The sequence below is a fragment of the Musca autumnalis genome, unplaced genomic scaffold, assembly GCF_047663935.1.
Source record: "Musca autumnalis isolate F117 unplaced genomic scaffold, ASM4766393v1 scaffold_2, whole genome shotgun sequence".
NCBI classification, from domain to species: Eukaryota; Metazoa; Arthropoda; class Insecta; order Diptera; family Muscidae; genus Musca; species Musca autumnalis.
The window spans coordinates 92,586,096-92,598,456 of NW_027411755.1; the positions used below are offsets into that span (position 1 = coordinate 92,586,096).

The 12,361-nt window shown below is 32.5% G+C and overlaps 1 protein-coding gene across 29 annotated transcripts in view; it reads left to right on the forward strand.

Moving 5' to 3' along the window:
- The window catches only part of Mondo (MLX interacting protein mondo), a 101,555-nt gene that overhangs the window by 57,607 nt on the left and 31,587 nt on the right, over nt 1–12,361 (forward strand). For all 29 annotated transcript variants that reach the window (XM_073968313.1, XM_073968336.1, XM_073968319.1 and 26 more), the window contains exon 4: nt 3,620–3,693. In XM_073968313.1, coding sequence (XP_073824414.1) covers nt 3,620–3,693 — 74 coding nt within the window. The remainder of the gene's footprint in view (nt 1–3,619; nt 3,694–12,361) is intronic.

Sequence of the window (12,361 nt, forward strand, 5' to 3'; positions counted from 1 at the left end):
GCGGCTATGCTTGCCCATATACAGTTTCAGTGCTATAATACTTATAATACTTGTAAAAAACAACTTTTAGGTCAGTTTTTCAGTTTTAAATTTCTCTGAACTAAACAACCACAATTAGTGTCTGTACCTTATAACTTTGCCAAGAATACTTATACAAAGCTCCCATATTTTAGCAAAACAAAACAATTGCAACTCACTCCTTCACTATATAAATAAGGCTTAAAATTATGATTTTTATATTACTTTTGTGTCATATCCAGGTTTTTAGGTGATCGGTCTCCTCTTAGACTGAATACATCATTTTATAAAGCTAAAAAGTGAAGTAATGAATAAAATCAGAATATTTTAATCTAATTTTTATTAGGCAAATGCCTAGGAAATCGTATAACGGCAGAATTTCATCTAGAATTAGCCTTAAATGTACATTATAGTTGAATACAAAGTCCACACAACATAAATTTAATGCACTTTTTCACGTTTTTTGGGTTATTTAGTCTGCTGAAGTCAGTAAAAAGAGGGTCTGCTGTGCATAACGGCGATATACCGGGTCCATTCGTGGGGGTTGTCTAAAATGACAAAGGTAAAAATGTTTCATTTCGTATCGGAATTAACATTAGAAAAAATATTAGGATTATATACTAACACATAGACTGTATACGGACCCCCTCTTGACATATACTCACATTCATTGTAGATGAATGCCCTACGGAGCAGAAACACGTACACAAAAATTCATTTCGGACGGGGCCCACTAGACCAAATATGACTTGTTGGAGGCAAAGTGTTCAGAAAAATATTCATTTTGGGCCCACTGTGCCACCCTCTGAGTACATCCCTGCTACGGGGCATAATATAACAAATTTTTAAGTTGGTAACAGTAATAGGGGGTCTGTATACAGCCTATGCATTGATATATAACTGAAATATTTTTTCTAATGTTAATTCCCGTACGAAATAAAACTTTTTTCATTTTAAGGAACCCCATAAATGGGCTCGGTATGGGATCGTTCTTCACAGCAGACCTTCTTTTTATTGACTTCAGCAGGCTAAATCACAAAAAAAAAAAACGTGAAAAACTGCATTAAATTTATGTTGAGTGGGATTTGCATTCAACTGTAAGCTACTTTTAAGTCTAATTCTAGATGAAAATCTCCCGTTATACGATTTCCTAGGCCGTTTCCAACCTTATCAAGTGCCTAATAAAAATTAGAACGACATAACATTTTCTAATTTATGCGAACCAATATGGTAATCGGTGCAAATGTACTGAGCCCTAAATAGTGACAGCTTTTTACTTTTTTAAGATTTAAGGACATTCCTTTGGCGCTACACCAGTTAGCGAAAAGAATGTAAGCCAAATTGTAATTAAAGTGAATGACTTGGAGTGTCTATTTGATGGAACAACTTAACGTCATCAGCATACATTAATACTTTCGGGAAACGTATAACGGAAGGGAGATCATTTAGGTATAACACAAAAAGAAGAGGTTCTAAATGACTGCCCTGTGGAACACCAGACGAGACAATGATATTCCTCGATAATGAGGAAGTGGAATGATGTAACTAGAACGCCACTGAAATGGAAATTAACCCTGGCGTAACGATTCGTTAGGAATCCTAGTAAGAGATGCGTACATTTCCTTTGCACAAGATTTAAGAATGGATGTAGGAACATCATCCGATCCAGGTTGGTTAGAGATACGTAACGATTTTAAAGCCGCCAAAACCTCTTTATAGCGCTGAAACTGAATTGTATTCGTCTGTTGCAAATGTTTTGTCCGATACTGTATTTACGTTAATGTAACTACAAAGATAATGACTGATTTCATAAATGCAGTTTTTACATTGCAGATATTGACAAAATCGTAAAAAGACGAATCAAATATGATTGGCAACACTGACGTTGTAAAAAAAAGACATGTCATTTTGATGCATTTATGAACGCACACATTGCTTTACTATGTTTACTTTTGTAAAATTCGGTTTTAACAATGAATGAAATATTTGGGTTATTATTAAATGGCACTTTCGAATTGTGTGCCAATAATCTTGATTCAAATAGTACATTTATAAACAATTATATTAAAAAAGGAGGCGTCACCGTAAATCAGCATGTTTACGAAACACTTTATTTATTCGTCTTTGCTAAATATAATTGTCGGGTCAATTTGATAAATTTCCCTCATTATCTGTTCCCAAAGTGTATTCCTTTTTTCTTCTTGGCTGCAAAATCTGACTCATGTCTCAAACGAACTTCCAACATTAACTTTCTTCTTTCGTGACTCCGTCTTTCATCAATAGATTATATATAAAAATCACATGCATTTATGAAGTCGCGACGATGTCATTTGACGCATCACACTGCATTTATGAAGTCAGCCAATATATCTATCGCATTTACTCAAATAGTGTCACATCTAGAAAAATTCAGTTTCGAGAAAAACGCGTTTTTAGTTGCCAATTAAAATTTTACTTAGTTTGCCTAATAGGGCGAAGATAATTTTTAATATTAATTTTTTAATTTCTAGTTGGAGTCGAGCTTAATAGCCAATGATTTTTGCAAGTGAAAAAGGAAAGCCGAATACTCGAACCCACACAACCACCATTACGTTTCCCCTTTGGTAGAGGCTCATCAGACAAGTCGGCTGTGGAGCGGCTTCACTGTCATGGCAGCAAAATTTTCAAATAAATAAAAATCAGCTTGAGCCAGGCTGGCGTTTGAACCCACGTCCTTGAAAAAACACATGAAAAAAGTGTTGTCACGGCATGTTAGCGTTCAGAACCAAACTCATAACTTCTAAAGGCTGCGCTAAGCGTTTGTCATGGAAGCCATAACAGGAATGGAGAAATGGAAAGTGGAAAACTTAGATGACAGCGAAGCCGCTCCACAGCCGATATGTCTGATGAGCCTCTACCAAAGGCGAAACATGTCACATAATGGTGGTTGTGTGGGTTCGAGTCTTCGGCTTTCCCTTTTCATTTGCAAAAATCATCGGTCATTAAGCTCGATTCCAACGAGAAATTAATTAAAAATAAAAAGATTATCACACAAAAAACTAAAATAACTACTTGATGGATGGATGACGGATAGCTTATACCTATTGCAAAGAGCTAGCCAGATACCAGTGCTAAATTTCCGTGCAAGATTAAACATGATTAGTAGTGTTTTATCACGTTCTTCATAAATTCATAAAATGTTTTTTGACTTATGCCAATCTTCTAGTAAATAAGCTGTAGTTCGTTGAGTTTTATAGATATCAACACGACATCTTAACACGAGATAAAGTAGAAGTCTTAAAAAATAGAATTTGCTAACTCAGAAAACACATTTTTTTAGTTATGCCACACTTTGAGTAAATGGGCGATATGATGTTTTATTTGTATGCATCAACCGTCATAATTACATGTGTTAATCTTTATTTTGTCACTTCCATGTTTTCTTGACATACAGTCTTAAATGTGTTTTCAATAATTTATTTCTGTCAACATTTAAGTTACCTAAATTAAGTTACCTCGAATTGTATTTTTTGGTCGTATTGCAATATTTTGTTATATTATAAAGTTAAACTTGGCACAACAATAATTTATCGTCCATTTTATTTTCTTAATATACTTTCAGTTATTCTTAAACGCAAAACACCGGTCTGTCAGTTTGCCTCACCACTGGATGTCGATATTCACAGTAATCCCCAAGTAAGTAGTAATATTATTTAATTAATTGTTAGTATATGTATGCAAACTGATGATAACTTAACAAAAGAGTAAATAAATAGAGTCGTTGGTGTGTAAAATCCCCAAAAACTTTTTCAGCAACGATAATCTTTTCATATTATTTTGTTCAATCATTTTTATTTGAACACTTCATTTTATAACAATTATTATCAAACTGAATTCTAAATTTGTTTCCATTTCATGATTATATTACTGTTGATGATTTTGTTGCTCTTCCAGTACTTTTGTGGCCTATATTTTTTGCTAGACATACTCTTTTACACGTGATTGACGATATGTGAACTAGAGCCCTGCAAAAGACATCTTACATGAACTGACTTTCACAAGACTATAACATTGCTAATTCAATTGCTAAACAATCGACCATTGACGACAACAAATTTGAAAATAGTTCTTGTAAGGCATTGTGTCATATTTGATAATGGCATATCAACTTTAACGGTGCCAAAGCATTTATCATCGTTGCGTTGCCGTACTTTTTTAATGGTAAATCTAGCAAAAGACTGAACTGTCAAAAATTTTTTCCCATACAAATTTGTTCACAAAGTACGGAAAAGGAAAATATTGCAAAAAATTAAGCTGAAATGTCAAAATCAACACAGCAGCCAAGTAGATGCCAGCAAACATGTTGCTAGTTACTACTTAGCAAAGTTTGTCTAGAAGAAGAAAACGCAATTTATCCTAAAAGAGAAGAACAAGTTTTGCTACTTTTTAGAGTACGGGAATGATTTTTAGCATGAAATTGAAAAAATAATACTAGATAATACTTTTTCTATCAACTGTACCTCCGTTACCATACTTTTTTAATGGTAAAGTTACCAAAATTGCGGTGAAGTCCAAATTTGTGCAAAGTAAGGGAATAAAAAATTAAACTTCAAAAGACTAGGGGAAAAGACCAAACCAATCATCAATCAGTAGCCAGCAAACATGTTCCAACTTTTTGCTCGTTGTTGTTGAAAAATGTAGAATCTTTTTAGTTCTGGAATACAACTAGTGTCTTCGACAAAGTCTTGTTTTCAGGTGGATGACAACATGGCATTTTAAAGTTATTTGCGGTATTTGTACATGCGTTGTGCAACAAAAGGTGGTGTATATGTACGCAATGAATGTTTGTAAAATACAAAAGAAGGTTAATTAGTAAAGAGCACCGATTTAGCCAGGGAGGCTGTCACACAGTGGTTCAGAATCTTTTTTTCTGGTCAAAATTCTGTAACTTTTGAACGGATAGAAATATTTTAAACGGATAGAGATTTTTTGTTCGAGAGGTAACACTTTCAGCTTTCCGGTGAATCAGAAACGATAAAATTCAGTGTGCAGTTGCTGACCTTGAATTGCTATTTTAACTTTTGAGTTTTTTTTAATATTTTGCATCAAAATAAGAGTGTTTTCGTGTTTTTTATGTCTTCCAATAAATCAACCAAATATAAATTATTTAAAAAAAAATATTTTTTTTTTAAATGTAAAATTTTTATAAAAATCAAATCCTTCGTAAAAACTCATATATTAACAAGTAAGAACAGACTATAGTCGGACGGGGCCGACCATGTGATACCCTATACCACTAAACGCGTCTTCTTGGGATAAAGTTATAAGATGTGCATTAGAAATTTTACCAATTTTCACACAAAAGTTTTGATCAATTTAACCCGCTAAATATTATCCGATCATACCGTTGACTTGCACGCTACTTCTTCATCTCAAACCAAAACTACGTTTAAAATTTCGCGCCGATCGGACTATTATTGCGACCTACAGAGCGGCTACAAAATCGAGCAAAAATTTTGTTTTTGGTCCATTTTATCCCTTTAACATTTCACGATCATCGCCAAAAACTAATCAGTTCTATTCTGGTCCAAACCCGACCTCCATACTAAATTTCGTGACAATCGGTCCATAATTGCGGCCTCTAGCTTGATTACAATTTTTAATGGACGGACAGACGGACGGACGGACGGACACACATCGCTAAATCGCTTTATCTCGTCGAGATATGAAGTTTGGTATACCACATGAGGGGTCTACGACGAATATTTCGCGGCGTTACATGAATTTTTGGGAAAACAAACTTATTATACCCTTTTCCACATTGTGGTATAGGGTATAAAAATGATCATTTGTGTAAAAAAGCTGTAATTAATATGGGAAACGGTAAGAAAAACACACATTTTTGCCCATTCAATAATTGTTTTATTATTATTTATTTTATTTTCTGATCAACCGCATTCCTGTGCCTATTATAATTTGGCCCCTTCTTAATGTTGTTTGAAGAACACATAGGTTTTCATAGTTCGATTTTTTCATTCACGAGCTTGCATATGTCTAAAAATGTTTACTTATGTTAACATTTCTGTTGACGGTATTGTGCTCGTCAAATTTTAGTATTAAATCTTTGTACCAAGAAATAGAAATAGACATTGAAATAGCTGAATTTCGGTGGAGAGCTAGGGCTTGCCATTAGAAGCAATGTCCTAAAAGTCCCAATCGAAAAGTTATTCGGGGTCAAAGGTCAAATTTTAGGGATTTTTTAGGTTTTCGGAAGTTTTTTATTTTTTTTTTTTAATTGTGGGAATTTTTGCAATTTCCTCCTTATACGCATGCCTATTTTGACTGGACTAATAGTTGTAGAGCAAGTACAGTGGTGGTCAATACATTTCCAAAAAAATTGCACGTTTTAGAAAATGTTCTGTAATATATTTTTTTGAAAGACAATTTAGGTATTTTTTTCAATTATTTGTGGTTCAATGCTTCAAGTTTATGAAAATAAAAAGTTTTGTCACGATATCCAACAAGAATTATGAAAAAATTTAAAAACACATAAAACGCCTTAAAATGTAATAGTCAAAACAATATTTTGTAAAATATCATTTTTAATATGATTCAAATTATTTGTTTATTTAGTTTTGAGAAGTTTAAAAGTGAGTAAAATTGTAAAGCTGATATCAGTCATACGTACTTAATGGGGGAGTGGCGGGTCTAGGTGAAGGGCATGGGAATGGGTGCAAGAGTCGGAAACTTAGGAAATAATGGAAATTTCTTGACATTTAAGTTAAGTGGATTTAATAAAATTCAGATTCCAGAGTGCAGGTATATTGTTTATTAGCAAAAGTGAGAAGTCTGGGGTCTCGAAAAGCTTATGAACGTAGAGATCGGACCCTTATCAGAGTGAGTATTACTGACCTATAGACGTTATATTGGGCGATATCATGGGAAATTCGGGATTCTATAAAGGAAAAAAGTTTTAGAAAGACCGTCAGATGATAATTTACCGCACACATCATGTGTATAGACATCTCCGGGAAGAGCACAGGCTTCCAAAAAAAAGGAAAAGGTTTCAACACATTTAGTGCTCGCTAGAATACATAAAGCATATCCCATTAATTTATGAAAAAATGCGTTTATTATGGAATCACATGTCAAAAAACATTATTTATTATTCAAAAAACAGGAATACTATCAAAAATTCACTCAGAAGACTATAAAACACGGTAGTTATAATACAATAATAATGGGTTTTTGCGAGTACTAAATGTTGCATATGTTTTGACCATTAAATTTTTTCATAATTTTTGTTGGATATCGTGTCAAAACTATTTATTTTCTTATACTTGAAGCATTGAACTATAAACAATTGAAAAAAAAAACTAATTTTGCTTTCAAAACAAAATATTTTACAGAAAATGTTCTAAAACGTGAAATTTTGTATGTATTGGCCACCACTGTATGTGTGGCAGTCTGTGACTCTCAATATGAAATAACAATAAATTTAAAAAAGTTTTAAACGGACGGAACGGGTCGGGCACAAAAGTAAATATGGGCTGAAAGAGGACACTCTCAGGCATCGTTTTGCGAATACGAAGCTTTGTTTCATATTTTTCCCTAAAGGTTCTACTCCACTAAAGTTGGAATTTCTTTAAAATTTACAGATAGCTCACCATGTGTGAACGCTACGGTAATTTATTAAAACGTTTCCTAAGGGCAACAATCCTATCTACTTAACAAAAAACAATGAACACAATGTCTGTTATAGTTTCCGAGAAATAGCTATTTCTAACTCCAGAAATTTGCAAAAATAAGCGGGGTATGGTCAGGGCGAGCTGTTTTCCCCTTTGACCTGCCAATATTAAATATCATATATTTTAATTTTGTACGTGAATATCTACAGAATGGTAACAGATATAGTCTCCAAATTTTGTCACAATAAGTAGGAAGTAAGTACACGTCATCTCTTACAAAATAAGCTGGGTGCGGCCTGGGGGAGCAGTTTCCCCTTAGAGCTGCTAATATCAGATATCATTTATTTTAATTTTGTATGCGAATACCCCATAAAGCATGAAAATAATAAATATAGTATATCAGACTCACTATAAGTGTGAGAAATATCAGCCCTAATTGGCTAAATCTCATAGCAATCTATGAACTCGCGAAATAAGGTGGGAAGGCTCAGGAGAAACAGCAATGGACCCAAATATGAAATTTGGTATTTTTGATTCAACATTGTATAAATATAAAGTTTTTATTAACTTCTAAAGAATCAAAACCATTGCAATATACGGTGTGGAAATTAGGAAGTGGCGGGAAACGGTACCGCAAAGAAACACATTCAATGTTGCTAGAGTTTGACCTTTTGCCAATTATAGTGTTAGAAAAAATATAATACGGGAGAAGTATCCCAAATAGGAACAGTACTCCCCTTGAGCTGCTAATATCGTATGTCATTTTGATTCATTATAAGCTCGAGAGTCTTTAAACCTATTGCAGGAAATGGAAAAAGCAAACTTATGTGTCATGAGTTAAAAATACGGGTAGACAAAGAAAGGGAAGTAACCCCAATAGCACCCAACTATAAAATTTAATATTTTCAATTTAGTATTGGCTTGGAAATCTACAAACTGTGTTATAATCACTTAAAGGTGCAAAATGTTCTAACAGGGTAGGGTAAGGGGATAGTCAAATGCGAAGGTCGTCTAATAGATTCATATAATCAATATATTATGGTATATAAATCAGTCTTACTATTTGTATCAGAAATTGGAATCTAATATCAGATTCAGGGGAGGCAATAACCCTAAAAATTACTGCGAGAATACACAAAATGCTATTTGCTAATAAGTAGAAATTCAATGGAATCGTTTTCTGAACCATTGTGCGTCAGGGGGCTCTAAGTGCCACAAATAACTGATTTCGTTACACACATCCATTTAATCTTAAACAGCTATTTACTGTTTAGACACTCTTTATTGACATACCACTTAGCACCTGTATTGAGAGAATTTGTCTTGTTAAGCTTTGTTGTTGCCCCGACATGTCTTGATTAGCCCTACTGTGATTGTTGGCATTGACAGGGAACAACATGGTTTACTTTTTTGCGCCAATGCTTGAATGAAGATACCAGCGACTTGTGCAGATGTTTAATGTGAACTTGCGCTTTCTTTTCCATGGCGTTTGATTGTTTATAATGTCAACAGTTCTTACATTCTTTTACTGCGTGATACAGCAACAGGCAAGATTATCTATATATTTTTTGCCGCTTTGCCCCACAAATACATTTCTGACTTGAAATATGCTGTTTCACGTTTATGTTAAATTTGTTGTCGCGACTCACTGATGATAAAGATTTCAATTCACGTGATGATTAGAATTAGTACTTCTTCGTCTATTTTGAACACAATTGTTGTTTATACTTATTTTTGGCAACGGCAGGCGGTTCTTTCCGATTAGCTAAGAGAAAGTTTGGTCGTGAACGTAGTGAAAAAAATATTTCAGACCTAAACATTATTATTATTATTACTACTACAGAAAAGTTAATTTAAAAATTAAGTTTTTAAGCGACATGTGTTTTGGGAAATATTATATAATATGTATTTATAATAAGAATTTTAATAAAAAAGGTGATGAAGGGATATACATTTGAAAGCAAAGGTACTTAATTTCTTTTTTTATTATGATAGTTAAAATAAAAATTGTGTTTTTTTGTGTAGTGTAAAAAATAACTAAAAAGGATATTTCATGCGTATATGTGAACAGTGGCCAGTGGACAAAATTTGAAAATTCGTGAGAAAATATACAAAAAAAAAAAAAAAATCAAAAAATAAGCATATCGGAGTTCATAGCAGCCTAGTGTTGCATAGCAAAATGCAAAAGTTCCAATTCAAAAAAACTATTCAATCATGTGTGCGTTCTTAACATGTGTTACAAACAATCTTTTGTGCCAAATCACATTTTCATCAATCCTTCGACATGTTTTCTCGTGACTTCTTGGTATAATAAAAAACAATATTTAATTGTAATCTTCGTGCTAATATATATTTTTAATTTTATAACGGATTTACGGAATAACTATATTTAAAAAATATTTTAGACATTTTTGTTCATAACACTGTGCGACAACAAAAAAAATGACGAGGAAAATCGAGTAGATTATGAAAGTAGAGCTAAAAATATGAGACACATGTATCGGCGTTTTAAAAGTTTACGTCGGAAAGTAACCAAAATAGGCGGGGCAAGTTCCGCCGATTTTTAATTTTTTCGAAATATTCGAGTTAAGATATCTTTGAATCCTTGCACTTTAGGTATATAGTGTCTTTGGCAACTTTACATAGGAGTATGTGGGCAATATTTTTGTTAAAAATTTTAACCCTCATGCGGTTCATCAATGTGGTCTTTTTTGTCCTTTTTTCAAAAATCTTTCAAAAACTCCTTAAAAATGTGATTGTATCAAATCCAAATATTCTACAAATTGTTCGCCATACAATTTTACTATAGGTCTAAGAATACACCAAATCAGTAACTCTTGTCTAATCGTCAGATATATCTAAAAATGAAAAACACGTTTTAGGGTTAAAGTCGGACTTCATCTGAGTTTATTCAAAATTGTCCCACAAAACATAATTTTAGAGAGATGATGTTAGAGACAAAAATATTCTCCGTCAAATATCACTATGGGTCACCAAAGAAGTGAAATGTCTATTTATATTTTATATCATGAAAATATCAGTATCAATTTTGCTGAAAAAACATGAAAATATTTCCCAATTTTTTTGATGAAAAATTTTTCCTTCTTTTTTGGAGTTGGTACATGGAAGTAATATGAAACTTGGTTATAGGTGAAAAGTGTCAAAGGATTACAAATTCTACACAAAATTTCACTATGAGTTTCAAAATAAACTATATATCTATGTATACTATTTCCTTAAAAAATTAGATTACAAATTTATATATATTAGGACGAAGTTATATGTTTTAATTTTGGATTGTTAATTTTACATAATTCCATACTGGATCAAAATCTAGCAAAATCCTTTACTTTTTGGGAATATTGTTAAAGAAAGAAATGTTTCAAATGAAATTTCATTATGGGTCTCTGAATAAAAGAAATCTGTAACCATAGCATATAACATTCTTAGCAGCACTTGTTTTTGCTATATATGTTTTAGGGCAATATTTCCCAATTTTCATACAGATTGTCGTTGTGATTGGATACTGTAAATATCATATTGATGGTTTTTCGTTGTGAATTCATACAGAAGATGTTGTACATTCCATTCATAATGCTTTTGAACTATTTGTGGTGCATATATAGTTGGAATATAAAAACCCATATTGGACCTGCCCAAATTGAGCATTTTAGTACTTTCATCATAAATTCCGTAGTTTGGAAAAGTCATTGGTTTCTTATATTGTAACTGAAAATATATTAGAGGTCTACGGCTATGGTCAAGTGAAAATATAGGTGTCATATGGGCTCTCACCTGCACAATTTGGTGTGGCCCAAAAAACAACAATGATGGGGCTAACTCCTACTTTGGTGGCATTTACGGAATTAACACTAGCATTTGACATAAATAGCTGCATCATGAATGACCATAACGAACCCAGTTACGATATAGTCATTTATGTCAATTTCTATGGTTTATTTCGCAAATGCCACCATTTAAGTTGAAAGTACTAAAAATACGCAATTTGCGAAGGTCCAATGTGGGCTTTTTATATTCCAAATATATATGCACCACAAATATTTCAAAAGCATTATGAATGGAACGTACAACATCTTCTGTATAAATTCACAACGAAAAACCATCAATATGATATTTACAGTATCCAATAACAACGACAATCTGTATGAAAATTGGGAAATATTGCCCTAAAACATATATAGCAAAAACAAGTGCTGATAAGATGTTATATGCTATGGTTACAGATTTCTTTTATTCAGAGAGCCATAATGAAATTTCATTTGGAACATTTCTTTCTTTAACAATATTCCCAAAAAGTAAAGGATTTTGCTAGATTTTGATCCAGTATGGAATTATGTAAAATTAACAATCCAAAATTAAAACATATAATTTCATCCTAATATATATAAATTTGTAATCTAATTTTTTAAGGAAATAGTATACATAGATATATAGTTTATTTTGAAACTCATAGTGAAATTTTGTGTAGAATTTGTCATCCTTTGACACTTTTCACCTATAACCAAGTTTCATATTACTTCCATGTACCAACTCGAAAAAAGAAGTAAAAAATTTTCATCAAAACATTGGGAAATATTTTCATGTTTTTTCATCAAAATTGATACTGATATTTTCATGATATAAAATATAAATAGACATTTCACTTCTTTGGTGAC